This window comes from Coturnix japonica, chromosome 6 (assembly GCF_001577835.2).
Source record: "Coturnix japonica isolate 7356 chromosome 6, Coturnix japonica 2.1, whole genome shotgun sequence".
In the NCBI taxonomy this organism is placed as follows: Eukaryota; Metazoa; Chordata; class Aves; order Galliformes; family Phasianidae; genus Coturnix; species Coturnix japonica.
This window is the reverse complement of record NC_029521.1, coordinates 279,078-303,098: the sequence shown is the minus strand read 5'-3', so window position 1 is coordinate 303,098 and position 24,021 is coordinate 279,078. Positions and strand designations below refer to the sequence as shown.

Sequence of the window (24,021 nt, the reverse complement as noted above, 5' to 3'; positions counted from 1 at the left end):
CCATACTCATTCCGTAAAGCTATAGTTATGTCATCTTGAAAGCCATATAAACTCTTCTGAGGATTACCCCCACTCTGCTATATCACTATATTCTTAAAGACTTCTTCCCCAGGTTAGGTTTTTTTAATTACATACTCTTCTTGCAATTAAGATAGGTGTTCACATTCATGTTATAATGAAAAGTCTGAATTGAGATATAAAAGACTGATGAAACTGCATTTACCTCCCAACTACTACAGCAATTCTCATGTTTAAGTCAAGGGTGGTAGCAGAACATATTAAATAATTACCTATAGGCAAGCCAATTAGTTACCTGAGATGCTTGCCCTTCTGTTAGTCATAGCCTCACAGTCACTTCAGAGGCAGCTCCCCTCAGGACTTATCATGCAATCCCTACAAGAGGACCATTTACTCCCTGCACTGCAGACCTCTGCTTTGCTTCGCTGGGAGTACAACCTGACTAAAGGCTACAGGAGCATCCCTACAGTTCCACCTGTTGAGGTAAAAGCTAGAAAAACAAGTCCTGCTTCTGGGGAAGAGGAAAACCCTCCAAAAGCTCAAGGAACTTTAAGACTTCCAATAAGTCAAGCTAATTATGATGGAGATTGGTTCATTTTAACCAAATGAAACAGAAAGCTCAGGAAAAAGACCTTAGTACAGACTGAATATGAAAATAATCACACCCATAGAAGATGTTTAAGAGTCAAGAAATGCTGACTTGAAAATCAGACGACTGCTTTTATGACACTGAAAACCACTCAACTAATCCTTCATCATGTATCACATGGATTTCAAGCACCTGAGCTACTAATGAAAAAGCAGCATTTAAAACAACTCTCTGATCTGATGTTTACCTCCCGTAGTTATGCATATTTTGTAACTTCATATGTTACCTTTAACTACAGTAGGAAGATTCAAGAAGTAAAAACCGTTCTGACCTTTGCTATCTACATACTATCTGAATCTAGATGAAGAATGTGCTTCTCCCAAACAAGATAAAAACTAATTTGTTGTTCTTTATCAGAGCAAATAATATCTGGCACTGTTCATAAGCATTTCCAATATTAACCCACCTGTAAACCAAGGAAAACATTTTCTCATAGCTCAGGAATCAGTGCCATGGTAGCTCATTTGTAAGACACAGGAATGTTGCTTTTGAAACTCAATCTGGTATGAGCGCATGGAGATTTAATGATTAGCCATTGTTTTATCAACTCCATAACAAGAAGACTTCACAAAAATGTTAGCAGTAGCAAACTAGCAATGCTTCCTTACCACCAGAACACCCAGTAGTTACCCAGTTTTCCAAAGCATCCTTACACAAATTTCTCCTATTAAAACTTGGAACAAGTATTCAGAAGACTGTCATGAGTCAAAGCACCTCCTTGTAAGTCTGCAATAATCTACTTGCTAGAAAACTAGTACCAGTTATCAAACTTGGACTCTCAGACCTACACCTAGTAAAAGCCAAATACAAAGCACAGCAAGAGCTGGAAGAGTACTTTCTTCCTGAAACACATAGTATCACATGTTGCAGTTCGTAGTACATGACTGCTCCAACTGTACACTTAAATAAACACAAGTTGTGTTACTGAGCCAGTTGATACTGGTTAACTTATCTGTATCCTTAAAGCCAAGCTGAAGCCCTGTCTTGAATTATGGCTTTTTTAAACAGTTCTGTACTTTATCATCTTCTAGGCAACTTAATATCAATAAATACATCTCAGCAATGAGCTTTAGTTATTTCAGAGCAATTGCATCCAGAATTTTCACAGTATCGACAAAACACATGTATTAACATATTATAGAGTTCCCACTTGATCTGAATCCTGTTCTACCTCCCTCTTGAGAGAGGATATTACAGGTGAACCCACAACTGATTATTACATCTTACAGGGGATTCCAGCAAGCTGTTCCTCTACATCTATGTAGAGTCATTGCAGTAACCTTATATTCACCAGTAGATTAATTATCCTTTAAACTATTCCCATATATAACAATCACACATCATCTGCACTCTCCCCAAGATACATATCACACCTTTTGCCATTTCAGCACTATTCACCGTATGTTTCACAATGAAACCAGGTAGGGTACAGATTATTTAAGCAAGCCTAAATTTGCATGTAGCATCTGCATACAAGCTCCTGCATAGCACTGTAATCATGTCCTGTAAATAAAGGCCCTCAGCTCAGTGTTTTCTTATAACACTCTCTGGAAACCAGTGTGATTTCAACTCCACTGACTCTAATAGTCTCCATCCCTTGCAGGACACTGCTCTTTGTTAGTTGGAATCACTGCCACACCTCTAAAACATAACTTAGCTCAGTGGTGTCAGCAGTGGTTTGCATTGGATATTAAAATATCTGATTATTTTAAATAACCAGAAAGAGTCAGATAAGACACACAGACTACTAAAGAATGCACAACATTCTTAGAGCAAAACGTACAAGACTCCCACAACTATCTAAGTTAATTATTAAAAGGCCTTCCCCTAGGGTTAACCAAGTCAAGTTAGTAATTCAACTCATTGAAAAGCACACATATGAAGGTAAAAAAAATAAAATAAAATAAAATAAAATAAAAAATTAGTTTGTATCTCACCCATGCAGCACTCTTTACTATGGCTGCATACAGAAGTAAAATACTGCTGAACACTCTGATAGTTATAACACTGTACAGCAAGCCATGCAGTTTTATATGCAGGTATGTCTACTAGAACTATAAGTTTCACTGAGAAGCTTGAATGGCTTAAAACTGTCTCTGTGACCACACCAGTTCTTCCAAAACTATACCACTCAGAAAGCAGGCAGACTGGTACACATAGACATACATTTGTAAAGTCCCTTGCATACTGTGCCTCCACTACAGAAAACTGATTAACAGCCCCAGCCAGCCACTGCTCCAAGAAACACTTGACAAGCAAATTCCTTTTAACCCTGATGTTCACACATAGACTAAACCATAGAAGATAGTGTGTGCAAAAATCAATGCCACTAGAAGAAACTAGGTGGTTGATTTTATTTTTTTTTTTTTTTTAAATGAATAGAAAATGAACATCTACTTTCATCTTTTTCATTATCAACTCATTTAAGTATACTCCCTACATAGGCAGAATTCAGAGAGGCAAATCCAGCATGCTGCAGTTTAGCCCTTTGGGAAGTAAATCCATCCCTTCTGCTGCCAGAAAAACAGTCAGCAGAAAAACATCACCTTAGTGTGGTCAGCCTTACAGATGATGACTACTCACTCAATGATTTGAATATGTAGCTTTAGGGGAGACACTAGTTGCTGCCTCTGTTAGCAAACAGGGCTTCTATGACAAGGCTAACCACTCCCATGCCCTCACCTGTAGGAACTGAGAGCATTACACACAAGAGAAAAGGAACAGCTGCAGTTAACACAACAGAGATGCTGTATTTCCTAAAGACTGACTACTCCACGCAGGTGTCTAATTCCAAAAACAATACGGGGAGGAAAGAGGAGGAACCCCACAGAAGTATGTGAAACAATCTTAATAAAAAAGTGAAGATAAAAGAGCATAGCACCAAACTCAGCATCAGAAAGTGATATTAGAAAGAATCAAATATGATTCTGGATCAGTTAGTGATTTTTGAATGTGTATGGCTTAAAGAATAGCTGGATTTGGAAAGAACATGTCACAGCTCACCATAGGGGAACTAACAGATGTTATTTGCCTTGGTATAAGATAAACCTGTAGCAAAGTTCCATATAACATTTTTGTAACCAAGCTAGACAACTGCACATAGAACAAGCATTTGGAATAAGATCGTGTAACAGTTTGAAAAGAAATGTCAGATAAAAGTGTACATAATTCATGTGTGAAGACATAAACAACCCAACTGATTTAAGTAAAAAGAGACTTCAAAATACCAAATCCATTCCCATGGTCAGAACAGGACCAATTACATTGGGCTGTTCATGGTCGCATCCTGAATCAATTCTGTTCAGGACTGAGCACCGGTCTGTGTCCACAACCTCCTGTCTGCTCATCATTTGAGTGCTCCTTTAAAGCAATGGCTGTCAGTCAGACAGCCCTACTATCTGCAGCCACAGTACATTTGCAGATTGATTGATCTAAGGGCAACACCAGTTGTTCACAAAACACAAGGAACACAGAAAAGAATGCTAACAGTATCACTTGAGCTGTAATTAAGATGAACCCTGTCAATATGTGACCCTTGTAATCACAATGTAAGCCCAGATTTCACTTCAATTCTCATAGCACATGCAGTAAAATAGAAAGCATTCCTACACTATTACTGTCATACTAAGTTTTGTTTTGAGGTTTTCCCCCCTTCTAAAACTAGTGTAATACAAATATTAACCTAGATAGCATCAAAACACACATTTTGTGAGTAGCATCTAAAACACATGAGGATCGAGTCAGGTATTAAGCAACATTTAAAAACTCACACTTTCTGATATTACCAGAAGTTATTTGATATGCTGATATGTCTGGATCAAATCTTCATCTGCTGCGTGTGCAAATTCATCTACTTCAGCATATCCACGTAAAAACATCCACTTGCAAAATGCACTCCTCCACATCTACTGGAGTTCTTGGCCATTTACAGTCACTAACCTGACAAAACACTATTACAGACTTCTTTTAGGAATGTAATTCAGTCATTTCACTGCTTCCTGTCTCTGCCTCTGTGGGCTAGTAAACTCAACTTCAACAGTATGGTTACATTAACCTAGCTTTTCTTGCCATTACTATGATGTTTTTCTTTCTTCTGAGTACTATGAGTCATTTCCTTAAACCTTTGCTGGTTTGGCTGCTGTCTTTAGGATACTAGGAACTGCCAATGCTCCTCTTCCAGTTTTGGTTTTAATTCCACTGTGAGCTAGAACTAGTCCTGTTTCCACAGGTTTTATCTAAGGTATTTTTTGTTGAAATAACTACAATTTGACCTAATGCTAAAGTTGTCCAAACACAGCTGTCAGTACAGCTCCTTTGAAGCCAAAGAAGTTTACACTCAGAGTCCGAGCCTTATGTTCTATTATCAATTCTGATAAAGCCCTTGCAGATGACTAGCTGTTTCCCATGCTTGAAAACACGCCTGTACTACTGAGCTGGGAGAATAAGTGGAAAGAAATTCTTCACACCTATGCCAGTTCCCCTACATGCTTCCAAAACCTGACAAAGAAAGCAAGACTAAAAGAACAAGAAAGTCAGTACATAGTTGTCAGCTTCTAGATATAAGTTCTTTATTTCTTTCCTGACTAGATACCACAAACTGTTAATAAATAAATTTATGTACAGAACATACCCCTCCTGAAAGATATTGCTCAAGACAACAGGTCAAGCAGAGATCACAATCAAGCTAAGTTGGTTTCAGTCCTGTTTGAAGCAGCTGGGTGCCAAGTTGCTCGCAGTGCTGAAATGATTCTAGCTAATTCTGGACTTGAAAACACCATGGAAAAGTGTAAGGTACCACAGGTACCTGGATAAGGTCTTACACATTAAGTACCACCTTCAATGCATTACACTGACAAGGGAAAAAAAAAGTCACTGCTGAGTAAATAAGGAATATAACCCTGTATGAAGCCAATATACTGACCAGTAAGGTAATCTGCTTCTCGCTATCTTGCCACCAGCACCAACAGGAATGGTGCACATTTTAAACACCACAGCAGCCACATGCAAACCCAAACTCCCACCTTTATGGTCCAACACACCAACCCATTTAAATCAGTCCTGTTTGCCTCAGACAGATGCACAGAAGCTTACACCATTCACTTCCCAGCCACAGCCCATGCTTAAAACATCAGTCAGGCCAGTTTTTCCAAAAACTTATTCACAAAGTACTCCTTGCCTCTGGTAGGCAAACACCCAAAAGGGGAAAAATAATCCCCTCTCCTACTTATGTAGTAAATAATAATCAAGTTAGTAGATACTTACAGAAACTTACACAACAATACATACAGCTTAGACACTGCTTTCCACAAGGATAAATACAGCAGGCATAATTATGTTGAATTTACAGTACTAGACTTGCAGGTGGGAAATAGAAAGCAATGTAAAACATTGTCTCCTAAAATTCTTGCCTACTATGAATGAGTATAACAAAAGTAAATTGCATGAAGATGATAACTTACAAGATCAGGACTTAAACAACCAGCCTTTCAACACTCATTATGAGACGGTCTCTCTGCCTCTAAGTACTTGCATGTCTTCTCATCAGGACAAGGTTTTTCTTTTTTGCTCACAGCCAGTTGCTGAAACTCAAGGATCTCTCATTACACTTTCTTTACCAGAGACTGCATGTTTATTTAGTATTTGACCAAAGATGACAAAGATCTCCAGGATTCCTGCCATCAAAAACTAAAGACAAAACAACTAGCAGTGCCATAAGAGTGACAGAATTGAAGCAAGTCTAGAAGGTTTATTCAGGCCTAGCTTTTCCCTAGCAGTTCAGTCACCCAGTGATATAACAGATCTGCCTAAATCAGAATATTACTTCAGATAAGACAAAGAAATTCTTCTATATCTAAAGGAAAAGGAAGTAAGAGCTCACTTATATTGTGATACAAGAACTTATCCCCTTTGATTTATTCAGTTACAAACACTTACAAAGCAGATATAAGCATTACTTTGACAATGAAATTCTGGAAACTCAGAAGTAGTATCATTTCACACTGTGGAAATAAATGAACACCTAGAGTTAAGGAGAACGGAGAAAGATGCCAGAACTTGACAATGAAACTATAATGCTATAGTGTGATGGAATTTAAAACAATAATAGCAGAGTGGTACAGTCTTGGGTTGCAGAAAAATGAAAAAAAGCACAAATGCAGAACCCTCCAACCCTGAAACATAGGAAGAAAAGCCACTTACCTTCCGAAGGCCTCCAGTAGGCAGGGATCTCCAGCAAGACAGATTCACTTCCCCCAACTAACCCTTAAATGAGATCTGAGAGAGGGAAGAGTCCAGCTCCACTCTATCCAGTCACTGAGGTGAACCACATGTACCTGAGCTCCTCTGGGTTGGTCCTGCCTTCCCACCAGGAGCTCAGTCACTAGATCAGACCACGACTTGCATTTCCAAAACAGAAGCCAATGAAATTGGCCTATTTTCTTAACCTAATAACTAGGATATCATGTTGTAGTGTAATGCAGGCAAAGTAAAGTCCACTCTAAAGCTTAATAATGCTCTATTTCAAACATTTCAGTCATAATTAAGTAATTTAAGTGTGCAGCATAAACACTTGCGAGGAAGGCTCATATTCAAAAGTGAGAGTAGAGCAGCTGATGATACATATTTTAAGATATAAAGTTGTAATTCAACTGCCAAAAGAGCAGGACTACTCCATAAAACAGGACAAGACCATAACATCAGTCAACAAACCTGTACTAACTCAAGTGCAATTCCACATTACTTAAGTCAAACAGGAAAAGCAAGGTCCTATCATCAGGATCAGATATGGGTCAGTGATCAGTCACTAAAAGACACCTACAGAATCATAGAAACAACAGCAAAAGAGAGAAGGTACAACCCATATACCTACAACACAAGCCATAAATCTAGACAATAACCAAAAAAACAAGAAATAAAGACTTTGCTCCGAAATGCTCCAAAACACAAACTAAGGCCTGTGGCTTGAACCCAGTGGTGGTGAGTGTAGGTGGGAACCCAGATAAAACAAGAATGATAATAGTTAACCAAAAGGTTATCTATAGGAAAAACTCACCAATATGGATGCCTTCAGTCTGGCTGGAAAATGCTGAGGCTGGTTATCTGACCTCCACACAGGAGGAATCTCAAAAGAGATGCTGCCTTAGTGGTGGTCAGCCCCTAAATGAAGTCTAGGAGAGGTGGAGTCAAGCTCCACCCCTTCTGGGACCACAGCTCAATTACCTTCACCTGTGCTCCCACAGCTGACCCAACACTCGCCCCAGCTGATTAATCAGAGGTTCAGGCTGTGATTACCAGTTTCCCATACACCCCCTCATACATCTTAAATCTTCCTGCTTTAATAAAGTACCTTTGCTTTTGCTCTAATACTTTTTATAACAAGGAAGAAAAAAAATGTGTGATAAAAATACGTATTTGTCCATTTCTGAGAAAAATGAAACCTTGAAAAATTCAGACAGGCAAATTTCTTCATTACTGCTCCTAATAATAAACGTCATGAACAGTCACTACCAGATGTAAGTACACCTTCATGCTCAGGTGATGACTTTCTAAAGATATGAGGAATACAGACACACTGGCTGAATCTGAATTGTCACAGTAGTCACCATAGATAGACTGCTGTGTTACTGTGAAGGAGAAGGAAAGTCTGCAGAATGGAGGGTAACAGCAGAGGCCATACCTCAGGGTTTGTACCTTCTTCCTGTAACATTCCAATACAAAATAGCTAAAACTGATTCCCCCCAGCCCCCTCCCCCCCAAAAAAGGCATACAAACAGGTGAATAAACCTCACCATGCAGGATTGTTATCCTTGTTTGAGGTTGAAAATGGCACAGTGTTCAAGATAGGACTACAACAATGTGTTGTGCTGCATCTGTGACTGCTCAGTGTTTTGGGGACGGCATTGGTGAAGAAACTAAGAGTATGCTTCTTAGAGGCATAAGGAAATAAAATGCGGAAGTATGGCACTAGCACAAACAGATGTTAATAAAAACCAAAGGGAAAACAGTCATAAATACAAGCCCAGGAGATCAGACTGATGAAGAGTAAACAACGTCACAAATCCGCACTGAGCAACAGCAAGTTAGACAATATATTTTCAGAACAAGACCTAGGGAGTATAGTGGAGCAGCACAAATCAATAACGTCATGCTGAAGAGATAGAACAAACATGACGCGGAGATGAATAAGAAGGGATGAGATGTATGGTTACATTCATGCTTTAGCTGGTATTCTCTCCAGTTTTGTGCTTTGCATTTCAAGAAGGCTGTAGGCTATTGTGGAAAGAGTTTGTCACAGAGCAACAAGAAATAGTACCTCTGAGAGCAACTGAAAGACATAGGATTAATTACCTAAAAGAAAAGAAGACAGAAGGTGTGATCGATGCTTGATAAAAGTCTCCAAAGGATCACAGGCTGATAGAAATAATAAATAATCCATTCACCATGTCCATGATAGTCAGGATGAGAGCTAACTGCTTTAAATTGCAACAAGTGGTATTCAGATCATTTACTGTGGAGAAAAAGTACTTCCTGATAATAAGCGAAGCACAGGAATCTCCTAGAGAGGTCATGGAGACCTCATCATTAGAAATAGTTAAGGAGAAGATAAACAAATCTATGTTCAGAAATGGACTCAGCACAGTCAGGAGATAGACTAGATAACCTTTTGGAGATCTCTTTCAATTTCCTTTTTATAGTTCCATGATTAAATGCAATTATGAAGATGTTTCAGAACCTCTCTGCTCTTATGGTTAGAAAAATAATGTATCTTGGGAATTTCTATGGGTGGAAAAGCTTTTATAATAGCTGTGGAGGAGCTCTTATTTATTTGCTGGTGTGCCTTAAGTACACAATATGTTCATACAGAGTAGGCCACATGGTATTATTCTGAGAAATTAAAGATAATGGGGCCTGCTTGGGGAATATAGTACAACATAATGAAAGTCACAATCTTACCGGCTGTTACTTCGGCAAAGGAGATAATTAACATAAATAAAGCATTTCAGAATGCCACTAACGTTCATTTCCATCAGTAATAAACCTCTTCTAAATAACTGAAACCAAAGTTAGCATTCTCTCTAGAGAAGTATTTCTAGAAACCACAGATCACTTATGAAGATTCTGTACGTCTTCTCTTTTTTCACTCTCAGTTCACAGCTTCATGAGATATTTTTCATTATTATTATTTTCTTTTTTTTTCTTTTTTTTTCTTTTTGAACTTGTCTCCCAGCTGGGAAAAATACAGATAATGGCACTTTGCTATTAATAAATAAATTAATACATTAAATAAATTAAAGATTGCAAAATCTGGAACACTGCGCTGTACTGATAGGTTACACTGTGTCTTTCCTCCATTCGTAGATAACCTCTGCATCACAGGTTTGTGAAGGACAGAGATACCCAGCTATCAGCTTCATGCTTGGCCAGCAGCCCTAAGGCAGACCTGCAGCCTTGACCGGTGCACTTTTCTTGGTGACCACCACTCCTCCTCCTTTGCCCATACAGCTCTAAATTTTGGGGTCCTAGGCAGTCCCAAAGCAAAGTGATTTAGTAGCGAATTCAACCTGATTCATTCTTTGATCAAGCTACTGGCCACAGAAAAATGACCAGCACAAGTTGTACATGCCAAAGTCAACTTCAGCTCATGTTCCTTCTAGCCATTTGATCTTCTATCTGCCAACTTCCTCCCATATTCCCCAATTTTATCCACATTTAATATTGATTTAGCCATTAAAACGTGGTTTTCTACTTTTCTGTAACATTTTATTCTTCCACTGCAATATATTGGAGATATGAAATGCCACTTCTGCAGCACAAATGATAGTCTCCTAAACACAGGATATAGATAAATAACTTCTAACACTGGCTCTTTTTTACCGTTTATATTGATTTTGATAGGTTTCCCTTTCATTTTTGGTCTCAAACCACACCACAGAAGGGTTATTTCCAATTAATGAAAACTAAACCATGTACATCATTATTTCTAAAGAGATCTTTGATTTACTGTATTGTTTACATGGCTGCAGAAAAAATACTGCTGAGTCTGACCATAGCTAATTTATGAGAAATGGTTCTGTGGCCGTGCTGCAGGAACTGATAAAATGCAAAGAAAGGGACCTCCCACACTGAGAATCCCTGACTGTAAATCTCACTGCTTTATGAGTGGAAAATACCCAAGTAATTGTTCTGCTCAGAGGTGCTAAGCACCTGTAGCAGCTGTGGGTTGTAATTGGCCCTGTCGACACTCATAACTTGGGAACATTTGGATTGTGTAACTCACAGGTCCTGGCACCCAGAAGACAGACAAGTCCAGCTGGCTCCGATCGGAGGGAAGCAGCAGCTTTCTCTGGACTCCCAGTTGGTTTGGTACAGACCGTCTTCACTTTCTATCTGCAACAAAAATAGGGTTTTGATAACTGAATTTCTGAACCGGGAAGAAAAGAAGCAGTCTGCTTTCAGCCTCCCCTCAGTCCAGCAGTCATGCTACAAGTGACAAATGGAGATCACACTGTTTGGAAGATCTATATTCACATTGTGTTCTGTTGCTGTCAGATCCAGCTGTCCCATTTCCCTTCACCGTCGTAAGTATCAGGGGATGTTGTGAGTGACACGCTGCCTGCAGGTCCCAGGATGGGAACAATGGAGGCTGAGATCACCAAGAGGAGTAACTGCTGCGGCTGAGCATGGGGAGCTTTATTGGGAGTGCTTCCCAGTGTGCACCTATTGGCTGGTAGAAGTACAGCCATAGGGGGTGTGGAAATCACACTCACAGCACAGTGTGGGAAACTGTTAATGACACAGTGAGCCAAAATGTCAACCTCTGTACAAGTGATCACTCGGTCCTATCTGGCCCCACACTGTCTAAAGACACTCCCGTTACACCAATGCGTGGTTTTGGGCCTACACTGATTGCAAAGCAATACAAACTACACTGTGGTAAAACCCAATGTTTAACTCAGTCTGAATTCTGCTAGTAGGCCACCCCATGACCGCCATGCATAACTTAATGTGGTTATACCCCTGAGCTCAGGGCTTTGTAACATATCCTCGTGCGAAGCACTTTGTCTTTCTGAGCCTCAGCACCAGAAAACCACAAGGGTGGAAGTTACTGCGGTGTCGAGATCCACACAGGACAGATGCTGCCTCCAACTCACGCTGACAAACAAACGATGTTTCAAACAAAATGAAGTTGTTTCTTTTCGCTGCACATTCAGCCACGTTGAGGGGGACCATAGATTGATTTGTTTGTTTGTTTGTTTGTTTTGAGGGGGAGGGATGCTATTTTGCACTTATTGTCCAGAACCAAGACCCTACCAGTCCATCGCACTGCAGCATCTCAGCCGGGGCTGCTCGGCTGCCTCCGGACCTCCCTCAGAGCGTGGCGGCGGGCGGCTGAGGGGACTCCGTGGGCTGCTCATCCCCCAGCGAGCCCTGCCCCGGCGAGGGCGGCCTCGAGGGAGGGAGGGAAGGCGGGCGGGGCGGCGACAGCTCTCCCGTAGCCCCACGGACAAGGACCGGGGCCGGGTCCGTACCCCGCCCTGACAACCGCCCGCCTCCGCGGCCGCTGGGGGCGGCCTCTCCCCTCCCCCTCCGCTCCCGCCTCCCGCCGCCCCCTCCTCCCGGGCCGCGACCGGGGATATCCCCGGCCCCTCCCCGGCGGCCCGACGGCGGCCCAATGGAGGCGGAGATGCTGTGCGGGCTGCGGGCGGGCTGGGGGCGCCGCCGAGCCGCGGACGCCGGCCCGGGGCCGCGCTCACTCGGTGGGGAGCCGGAGGGAGAGGCGGGCGGCGGCGGCGGCGCCGGGGCCGGGACTCTGGCAGGCGGCGGCTGGGATGAGGCGGGGGGGCGGCTGTGGGGGCAGATAGCGTCCCGCGGGGAAGCGGCCGAGTGGGACTCGGAGCGGCGGCGGGGGCCGCCCGGCAGCGCCATGGCGGCTCAGTGCGACCCGCTGAGCGGGTACCTGCAGCAGCCGCTCTCCGACCCGGGCTCCAACAGCGAGCGCAGCACCGACTCTCCCGTGCCCGGCTCCGAGGAGGACTCGGCCGGCCCGCCGCGGCCCCTGCACAGCCCCGAGTGGGGCGAGGAGCGATTCCGGGTGGACAGGAAGAAACTGGAGGCCATGCTCCAAGGTAAGGGCGGGGAGAGGCGTCGGCGGTGCCCGGGGGGGCGCGGGGCGGCGGCGGCCCCGGCCGGGACGGAGGGGGTTGAGGGGGCAGCGTCCGGGCCCGCCCGGCCTTTCTGGTCCCCGCTCCCTTTGCTCCTCTTGTCATTGTCCCGGGGTGCTGGGAGTCGGGTTGGAAGCGTGGCGTTCCCGTCCGGGGCTGCGCGGGGGCGGCGGCGGCTCGCGGTCTCGCATGCGAGGGGAGCCGAGTCCCTGGGACCGCCCCTGTCCCGGCCGGGCCGTGCTGCTACTGCCCCGGGGACGCCTCGGGGCGCTCAGGTACCGAACCGGCCCCGGCGTCGCGAGCGGAGCCGCTCCCGAGCACCGCGGGCGTTGTGAGATGCCGCCTCCCGCACCGGGGCGAGCGTGCAGCGGGGCCGCCGCTACGGAGGGCTCCGGCTCTCGAGGAGCTCTTCGGACCGAGCGTCTATCTTGGGCAGCGTGCTCCGGGCTCGCCGCTTTCTAGGAACAGCTCCGAAGGCCGCGGCGTAGCGGGAAGGAGCCGTCGGACGGCAGCATCCCCCGGCCGGCGCGGTGTCCGGGAGGAGCCGCTTGCCCGGCCCTGCTGCTGCTCTCGGAGCCCGGCGGGACGAGAGTCCCGAGCGCCGTCTGCGGGTCTTTCGTAACTTGAGAGCAAAACGGTTCCGATGAGTCGCGAGGGGACGGCGGGGCTTTGCAGCTGACAGCTGGCTGCGTGTGCATTCGGCTTCTTTCCCCCGGGACTCCGTGCTTTGTCCTATTGTGCCTTGAATTATCTGACTCTCTCAGTGGGATCTGCGTGGATGGCTTTGGACAAATAGTATCACAAGTCTGGCTCTTTTTCTTAAAGGCTGATGGATGGGTTTAAAATCAATGAGGTCGGTGCTTAGCGAGCAGTTAATGCAGGGTGTTCCTGCTGCTGACCCCAGAGCCCTGAGAGCTGAGCTGAGTTCAGGGCTTGTGCCGCCCTGAGGCAGCAGGATGTGTGGGGAGCAACCCAGAAGGGTCAGGGTGCTCTGAAGAAGCGTGCTCTTCTCTTTGAGACTGCTGTTCTATAGACAGTGTTTTGCTTGCATCTCAATCTGTTAAAGTAAATGTTCAAAATAAAGCCCTAATCGATATGCTGCAGTTGTTCGTGAGGTGTGTGATGTGGCTATAGTGTGCTGAGAGCTGTAGCCAGCAGGTAGGTAGTTCGATGTCCTGTCCCAGCATCTACCTGCCCCTCAGGTGAGAGCCAGCAGAGAAGCGTGGGTGAATTGGCTGCTGCAGAGCTGTGGTCTGACTCAGTGACTGCAATGATTGGAATTTTTTCAAATGAGATTCTGTCTCCTGGGGGTGGGTTAATCTTTAATCAGTTAATACTTTGGTACCAGTAGAAAAATCTCTTTATGTCATGTGGTAAAGAATAAGGAATTTGGAGGAACAAGTATCAACTGCATCTGAAGATGTGCTTATCGGAGTGACTTAGAACTAAAGTCGGTGGGTAAGGAAAAGAAAGTGTTGGTAACTTTTCCCTGCCTCTTCCATAGACACGAAATGCTCTGAAAAGATTGACAGCTGCCTTCACCTTTTCCTGTGCTAATGAAATAAATTTCCACTATCTCATCCCACACAGTCTCTCTTTCTACTGCCTGAGGGTAGTGAACGTGTGAGGGTAAACAAAGCTCCTGAGCAGGATCCAAGTCCCATATAATTTGCCATCCAGTAGTAGCCAGTCTCAAAGGAGCTGGACTCCAGGATGCTTATGGGTCCCTTCTCACTTGGGATGTTCTATATTGTGAAGTGTGGGGCTTCTTGTTTGCTCCTCTGTTTTCAGTTTCTTCTTATCCTTTTAAGTCATATCCTTGTAAGAGTTCAGTAGAAGGTTTGTTAGTTAGTGCAGAGTTCTATGTATTTGTGTGTTGCTTTATGTCCCTTCCAGTAGGTACATACATACATGCTTCAGTCAGTGGTTTGGGGAGGTTTTGACACTGTCATTTTTTTTTCTTGTGAAGAGAAGCACATGTAGATCTCAGAATCAGGTGATTTTTGTTTGTTGTAAAAGCTTAAACTTTATGGCTTATTGGCTGTACAAAAAGTGTAGTTTCTAGGGAGTGCAGCAAGCAGAAAATGATCAGGAAACAACTAACTGTTTATTAAATGTCAGCACCGTTGCACAAGTTCTTATCTGGTGTCTTGACTTCTTACCAGGTAGGTCTAACTTAACTCATTTTGTAGGCGGATACATCAGGTACTTGAGCAAGTTTAGCAGCGTGTCACACAGAGCATTGCAAAGCCAGAGCCGTAGATGGTACCCAGAAGTTTTGAGTCAGTTATGTTGCAGATTGCAAAACAAAGTTGATTTTGGTGGATGGGTGTGGCCATCTTTTCTAAGTGTAAACTTTCCCTCAACCCTGAGAGGGAAGAAATGGTGGAGAAGTGCTATCTTAAGAAATTCACTACAGCTTCTCTTACATTGAATTTCTGACTCTGAAAACATGACTCATAAGGTCATGTTTCCTATTGTTTCTAATAGCAGCGTTCATCACTGAGCAAGTTTTTAAGACATGCAAAAATGATGTTGTGGAAGGGAAGAATTTTTGTCATCTTCCCTTGGTCATCAGGTTCTGACTTCCAAGATTGACCCAACTTTTTTTAACCTATGCTGGGGTAAATACAGATTCTTGCTCATGCTGGATGGATTAAGTCTCTTCTTTAGTTTTTACTTGTGAAGACTTATGGCTTGTTGAAGTGTTATTAGAAGCTCTTTTTAGGTTTCCTGAATGCAAGAATACAGTACCTTTAGTTTAGTTGTCATTAAAGCCAAATTATCAACAGTATGGAGTTAAGAATCCTATGAGGGAATGTTGAAACATTCCCTTTCTTGCTTAGAGAACCTTTTTTAATTTTTTGTCGTCAACATCTGCTGTTTACTAATGAAGAAGCGTAAGAAGAAATCAGTAGTAGGTAAAAGTTGAACAGTCTCAGCATTAAGTATTAGGCCTGGTGCTTCTGCTGCATGTTTTATGTTCTAGGACTGCATTACTGAGTCCTCTTTCCTGCCATGATTATTTCTCATCTTTTCTGCAACTGCTGTGTTGTACATAATGTATCAAGGGACAGTGACTTCAATGAGATTCTCCTCGCACTTTAAACATGTTGTATAATTCACTTATGGCATAGAGGTCTTGGATACCTTGAACTCACCGGCAGAATACATAGAGGGAGTAAGTGGTGTGGCAAGGGATACAAGGTAACCTTCTTCCAAGAAGCTGTCAATGTGGCCTGCTGGCTACCAGTCACTTCCGATCTGAGACATCAGAAAGAATTGGCAGGTGTGGGAGTGCTGCTCATTCTTTTCTTCCTCGCTTTAAGGTTATTCCTTAGTGTTTTTGGTGTTTCGAAGGTGGATTTTTTAATAGCCTGAAGATAAATATTTAGATTAAAAGCAGAGTGAGACTCTCAAATCGTTTTCCTTTTTCAAGGATCAGCAAATGAGAAAACTATGGTGAACGTTTTGAGTATAAGGGTTTGATGTGGAAAAAAGTCATAATACTGTTTTATGACTTGAAGATGAGTGGGATGATACCATTAATCTGAACCCTTTCTTTGGGATATATGTTGTCTTATGGTGCATCTCTTCATCAGTCTGCTGGAAGAGAGCTCTCTTAGATGCTTTTCTCCAAGAAACAAACTTAAAGCAGATCAGCTGTTTTATTTTTTCAGCAGCAACAGCTCATCAGATGGCTTTTCATATTATTCCTGTTAATCATAGCCTTTGTGTACTGGGGAGCACTCAGGTGATTTAATGCTGTGGAATAATTTTCTTTGATTATTTGAGTGCCTGTTACTGTAGCAGCAGAGTATGATTACAAAAATGAAAGATATTAGACTTGAAAAAGCTGTGTGAGAAGGTACGACCTGACAAGAAGGGCAGCAGCCTTTGAAAGACTCAGAAGTTACCTGTAACAAAGAGAGAAGGAGAGACCCTCCACCACCTTTCTGCTGCATTGTGACCTGCTTGTGTCAAGCATCGTGCCAGGTTTATTTAAAATAATCCTTTCTTCTATGTTATTCTTCAATGATCGTAAGAGGATTTTGGTGGGGTGTATGTAGAGCACGGTCTTAAGCACTTGGATTTTGTAATTCACTCTCATACAACAATACTTCAGCCAAGAAAAGAAAAAAAAGCAACACCACAAAACCACATTTCTGGTTTTAAGGGAAGCTTAACTGTAGCAGAGATGCAGATGCCATGTTGCTTATCTTTCCTTATGGAAAGAAGAACGTAACAACAGAAAAAAACCTAAATGTGGCAATCCGTGCCTGTCAGAATTTGCTTTTTAAAACACGTCTTTCAGTTTGGGGACACCTTTAGGTGACTTTAATTTTGATCAGGATCTTGAGGTAATTTGTTGTGTTTTCTCAGTTATCGAAGCACCTATCTGATGTTGGGAATGTGCTCTACAGGAGGTTGCTGTCAAGTGGGAATCTCATCCTGGGTTCATCTTGTACTGACTGAGTTCTTTCATTTTTTAACTGAGGAAAGTCAGCATCTGTAGGAATCGTGTCAATCTTCATGTACATAAGATAGACTCATTTTTCTCCTGTGGATTTTGTGTTCCTTGCCTGTGGTTTGGTGTCGGTAAAATGCTCAACTGGTTATTTTTGACCCAAACAAGCCCTGCTGCTATTTGATACGAGTAACAGAAATACTTGAGTAACTTTTTGGTTCATTTAGTTTAGGTGAGCGTTGCCTATTTCCTGTAAGTCTATTGAAAATCAATTGTAAATTCCTTTGCCCAAAGCTCACCCTTGAGGCCATTGCCTGATGCTAAGGCCGCAGTTACGCAATGCCGAGCTCTGGTGCCTGGGTGATAACTGATTTATTTTGTGTTTGCTGATCTATCAGATGGAACTTGCTGCATTTAAGCAAGTATGTTTTTTTCTGCTTTACCTGTAACTGTCAAGGCTAGTTGGTATCAGCTATGGAGAATGACAAATTGATGTCTGACTGGCCAGGCTTGTGTGGTGGGGGGAAGAAAACCACACGAGCATATGGAGGGAGCTGGAGATGTTCCAGGAGAGCTGGAGACATTGCTGCAAACAATAGTTTTATTAGAAGCTGGGCCCTGAAGATGTGAGTTGATGGACTTTGAGTGAGCTAGTTTCTTTCATAGGCGGTCTTCAGTCTTCATTTAAATAGGGTGGTCCTGACTGGTTTCTGTGTGGGGACAGTGATCTGTGTGTTAAATATGCTGATACTCATGTTTGAATGGCTGGACGGGGTGAATCCTTCCCGTCTGGATTTTCGTATGTGATGGTGGCAGAAATCTAAATTATAACGCTAGATGTACAGTGCTCATTGGAATAATGAGCATACTTTCTTGCAGTTGAATTTACAGATGCATAATGCTGTTGATTTGTATCCCTGCTTAATGGGTCCTGTTAGAGCTATAAGAAGTGCAAAATGCTTCTTTTCTTTGGTGGGATTCTTACTGAAATAACTCCTCAAGCTCTTATTTTCGTAGCCTGTAAACACGTTATTTTCCTAGAGAAAGAAAATGGGGTTTTTTGTACTTAATGAGATTTCTGTTCATGCGTTTTTCTATTTTTTTTTATTTTTTTTTTGTACTTTGCAGTGTAGAGGCGTAGCTTGGACAGGGAACATAGTTGCGGGGTAATGGGAACCTTTCTAATAGCATTTACATTTGGTGTTTAACTTACATGTAGCAGGAGAAAAACAGTTCAGTTTCTTGGTCAGGCTTTCAAATCCCCAAAGTGCTGAGTAGTCTATTTCTACAAAAAATAAATATATGAAATGAATTTGTGTGACTTGTAGTTTAAAAATGTTCTTGCATTCCTTTGCTAACAATTGTAATAATACCACTTTCTCAAGTTTCAGTGTTTTTTAAGTAGTACAACGGACTATCATGGTTTGGCATGAGCTGCTGAGTTAAGTATTGCTGGCTTGCACATTCCTGTTGGTTATATTGTAATCTTTACCTCCATTGGAAAATATGTCCTATTTTGAGTACTTATTGCAGGCTTTTGGCTTTAATGCCTGACAAACAATTAGACACGTTAGCTTTTATTTAATTTCAGGAAGGCTACATTGAAAAACTAATTGTGTTTTTTAAATTAATTTTGTTATGACACCACTATCTGGTACTGTGAAGGCTCGGTGGCTTTTTTTGTACTTAAAACATAAAACTTTACTATGTGTGAATTGGCTTTTGGGTAACTCATGAGTTGCATGTAATTCTTGTAGTTCAAGGAGTGAGAACTGGATTTAGGGGTTTCTTCTTGAAGATTCTACATGTTGATCCATGGCAATTTTCATAATAATTTTAAGTTAAGCAACCAGAAGGTTTTGTTCAGTATCTTAATGTCTGTGCTTTCATGTATCCAGTTCAGATCAGGATGACTGCCTTGCATGGGGTAATGGAACTTTTCACATTTCAGTGACTTTACCAGCTGATTTATGTCAAGACTTCTGTAATGATATCCTCTTTACTGGAATGGGAATATTATTTTTAAGTTTCCTGTTCAAGTTCTGTCGATATTTTGAGGAAATGTTTTCTCAAAAGACTGAGGCAAGATAAATGCATATTTGAACTCTGAGGGTGAGGAGGTGTGTTTGTAGTCTCAGCCACAGATAGGATCTGTCTTGTAACAGACCTAAGCAAAGCAAAACTTGCAAGAAGCGAAGGCTTTGGTTGGTGAGTGCAAGAAGCCCTCTGTCAGTTCACTCCACAGTGCTGCTGGATTAACTGCAGCCCTCATAGGAAAGAGCTGTGCCCTTTCTGCTGTTATCTCTAATAGGAGTCAGAAATTGGGATGCTTGTCAAGTTTCCTCTGTGATAATACATGATACTGTAGTTTTGGGTGGGGAAAGCTTGACTTGTGTGGGGAAATTTGGGCATTGGCAGCTAATGGGCTTAAAATGAGTGTAAAATAGAAGTGTTAGATCCCTGAATGGGTAAATCCCTTGTCTAGTAGCTTACCAATTTTCTTCTGAAAACTGGTCTTCCTGTGGGTGTACACAATGCATGTATCCATAGTGGTCAGTTCCAGCCACTGTCATTGCTGCATAGCTCCAGTGCAATGGAAAGCAAGGTGCACAGCACAGACAGGCACCCACCAGCACTGTACCTGCAGAATGGCTGTGGCAGAAGCTTCTGTTCCCTTTCTGGGAAGTCTGTGTGTGCTGTTCTGACCTGGGCTCCCAGCAGGTGATTTGAATGTGGTGGAATAAGCTCAGTGAAAGGTAATGAAGAGACAGAGGGATGGCAGCCTCTGATATGGGAGGGAAGGGTTGAGGTACCTGAGACTGTTCAGCTTTAAGTTGAAGAAGGCACAAGGGAGGTCTTGTTCACTGTATGTAGAGGAGATGTAAAGAAAACTGATGTTCTCAAATCGGTGGCTACTGACAGGGTACAAAGTTACTTTTTCTGCCTTTTTCTTTTCTCTGGAAGTGAACTTCCATTTACTTTTGCATTTTAGAGGTAGCTGAATACTTGAATAAGTTGCCCAGAAGGGCTGTGGTGTTTCCATCCTTGAAGCTGTAGTAAATCTGACTGGGCATAGCCCAAAGCAAATAGCTGTAGCTGATGCTGTTTTGTGGAAGATAACAGGACATCTATGTCATCCCCACACTTCTTTTTTGGATTCACAGGTTTGGGTGAGTTGTTTCACACTACAAAAACAGGAAAAATGGATTTGTATAGTTAATACTTGTAGCACTTAGATTTTGCAGGCAGGAATGCATGGGGTAGTTTAAATGGGTTGGGCAGTGAGCAGAGGTCATGCTTTGTTGATTATTGTGGATGAAGGGTGTAGATAGCAAATTATGGCAATCGGAATGCTGTACAATAGTCTGGAGGGTTTTGTAAGAAAACAGCACAAAATTAAGTGTGCCTTTGCACAGAAACTTAAGGTTGCAAGGCTTGGGACCAGAAATAAGATCTACCTGATTTTGTTTCCCCAAGGAGCTTTTGCATATTGACATACAATTCAACCTGATAAAATTGGGTCCATTCTAGAAAAAATAAAATGATGGTAAACTGGTAATCCTCTGATTAATCAGCTGAGGCAAGTGTTGGGTCAGCTGTGGGAGCACAGGTGAAGGTAATTGAGCTGTGGTCCCAGAAGGGGTGGAGCTTGACTCCACCTCTCCTAGACTTCATTTAAGGGCTGACCACCCCTAAGGCAGCATCTCTTTGAGTTTGCTCCATTGTGGAGGTCAGATAGCCAGCCTCAGCATTTTCCAGCCAGACTGAAGGCATCCATATTGGTGAGTTTTTCCTATAGATAACCTTTTGGGTATCTATCACCATCCTTCTTGTATTATTACCATCTTTTGTATTATTCCACCTTAGAAAATTTTATAGGAATCTTCACTTGACAATTTTGTAGTGTTCAGTTATAAACTGAGATTAATCGTGCTAATTTCCAGGTAAATGCTTGATCAGTAACCAGCATTATAGGAATAAAAATAAGCCCTTTGGAGCACAAACTGTACTCGAGGATTGATGAAGCTGTGCCTGAATATTGTAGTGGATTTGCCTTCCTCAGGAGTGTGAGAAGCATCTCCTAGGACAGATTTGGTCTGCATCTGTCAAAGACCTGGTGACGTTTGGATGGTTGACCTTAAGATTTCTTTAATGCTTGATAGTGTTATTTTAATGAAATTTCAAATACCGATGGAATGGGCACTAGTTATGTAGGCTGCCTTTGCACTTTTAAGCTGTGATTCTCCTGAACAAATAGAAAGTTGCTAATACTTTTTAATTTGTATTCTTGCTCAGCTTTTCTATTTATATTTTTCCTTTTAGGGCCGATACTGTTGTTCTTTAGATACCATTCTTTAATTTAAGAATTGACTCCCAAATGGCTGATGGCCAGCAGCCACTGCTTTAGGGTTTGGTGTCTTGAGGTCAGCAGCTCCGCAAGTACTGTGAAGTAAAGCTGCTACTTGAATTATTTTTTCTAAGTTTCTCAGACTGATATTACCTAGAAATGGGTTAAAATAAGACCTTTGTTTGAGAGGCTAAGGAGCATAGGAGCATCCTGTGGTCTCTGGAGGAGGCTGCGTGCCAGGACACAAGCAGTCTGATCAGCTGGAGATCTTCCTAAGCACGTGCTTGGTGGTGTGTGTAGTTCAGTGCTGTAAGCTGTTGCTGCATCTCTAGAGAGGTATGAATGCAACCTGCTGTACTGAGAACAGGATGAACACTCATCTGCCTTGAGAGATCTATTAATTGCTCCCCATGTTAGTTTGGGCCTTGTATATTACCTAGGGGAGAGAGGCAGGTAAGAACAGTGCCAGCTGTGGTGCAGCCCCAAGCTCCTGCTCTGTGCAATTCCGGTGCTCGCCGCGTGTGCAGGGGTTGCTATAAGCCTTGTGAGAAATGCTGCTTCTGCAGAAAAGCTGATAAAGTCATATGGAGAATTGTTTTTTTCAAATATTAATGTCAGAAAGGAGCAACTCCCATTCTTCTTCTGGCTTTGTGCCTGTTAGGAACTTGTGTAGACGCAAGTGAAGCCCAAGCTTTCCATTTTCCATTTGCTAAACTCATGTCCAGGCCAGACCCGGCAGGCTTTGCAGAGTCTCCTTTCAATTTTCCACTAAAGCAAAGTGATACGAGTGAGGTCTGTAGGAACAGTTTTCGAGGAAAAAAAATAAGCAGTTATCCTTCTGCTTGTAGCCTGGAGGTCAGATCATAGGCTAAGTCTAACATGCACACACTCATGCAAGACCTCTACCATCCAGCTGTCTTATTAGTGTCTTGCTGTATAAAATCTTACCATTTGAGTTTTTATTGTTCTGGAGTTTCATGGTAGGGTTACCGGCTATTCCAAAGTTTAAATACATTATCACTACTTAATTAAAACTGTAGTATTATTCTGCTTATGAGTGAAGGCACTTTGTCCATTATAAGCAAGGTCTGCTTTTAGGAATCTGCGTTGCTGTTCTGGAGTAGTGGTTAAAGCTGACCTTTAATTCTGCCTTTTCCCTACTGCCAATAACTTGGTCTGAATGCAGGGCTTTGATTTTATCTATTTTTATTGGCTCTGTGCTGTTCAGAGCGCGTCTGCGATAAATTTATGGCAGCTGAATATACGAGGCTGGTAACTTAAGACCAAGCATCTTGAGAAATGTAAAAAATGGAATCGTGAATTCCAAAATAAATATTAGGTCAATTAAGTGGTGCATTGAAACATTTTTATGTTACAGAAAGCTTTAGCAGATTGCTTCTTTTGAAGGTATTCCCCGTGACCCTTAGAGTAAGACAATTGAATTGCCCGAGGGAATAGAAACTGTGATTCTCTGAACTGTTTGCTGGTTAATTAAATCAAAAGCTGTGTTGTAAGGAACACTGTTCCTTACAAAAAGCTGTGTTCCTTTATGGAACACTCTCCTGTACTACAAACACCATGATGAGTGTAAGCTTAGTCACTTAACAATACAATCTGGGTGTTCTGACCTGAGCTGAAGCATCTGCTGCTCTGGGGCCTGGCTAAAAGATTGGGTCTCACTTTGCCTGGGTGTGTAGAGCATCCACGGGTGGGAATTGCCATGAAGTGGTGCCATATTAAATGACATCAGTTGTCCCTTGTTTATATGCAGATAGTTAAAGTGGTTAAAATAGTGTTGTTTTAACAATCTGGCTTTGGAGTACAATATTTAAATATTGTTTTATATGGTAGAAAGGTGTCTCGGTACTTCTGTTAGTAGAACAAATTGAAGTGCTGTTTTTCCCTTAGTAAACTTGTGGAGTGTGTGTCAAGCAGCAGATACGAAAGTCTGGTTTTGATCTATTCCATGTGAGGAAACAGTGAATACATTTGATCAAATCTTGGTATTTTAAAAGCAATTCCTTTCTGAAGTATGAACATATCCTGCAGAATTTACTTTTCTCTCGATGTGGAAGACATTACCATCACTGGAGTCCAGAATCCATGGATTCCTCCTACGTGTGAGATTGTTTTAATGCACTAAACAATTGAGCGTGTAGGGATGTTTTTTGGGTTGCTTAGTAACAGGCAGGTTCTTTATTTTAAATGGCCTTCAGTGACATTTTTAGATTGCCTATGTTTTTTTCAGAGATTTGGCAGAAATAAAAGTCATTCTGGTGCTTGAAACATGAGGAATTGTTTAAGCCATGAGAAAGTGGGGCTGGATTGTTGTAGAGTTTTGTTTATGTTTACTTACTGGACTTGATATTGTGTTATA

At 42.3% G+C, this 24,021-nt stretch overlaps 1 protein-coding gene across 1 annotated transcript in view; it reads left to right on the top strand.

Moving 5' to 3' along the window:
• Window positions 1–12,486: 12,486 nt before the first annotated feature.
• BICC1 (BicC family RNA binding protein 1) overlaps window positions 12,487–24,021 on the top strand; it is a 91,590-nt gene continuing 80,055 nt past the window's right edge. Inside the window, exon 1 of the mRNA XM_015866001.2 lies at window positions 12,487–12,792. Coding sequence (XP_015721487.1) covers window positions 12,591–12,792 — 202 coding nt within the window. The 5' untranslated portion in view covers window positions 12,487–12,590. The remainder of the gene's footprint in view (window positions 12,793–24,021) is intronic.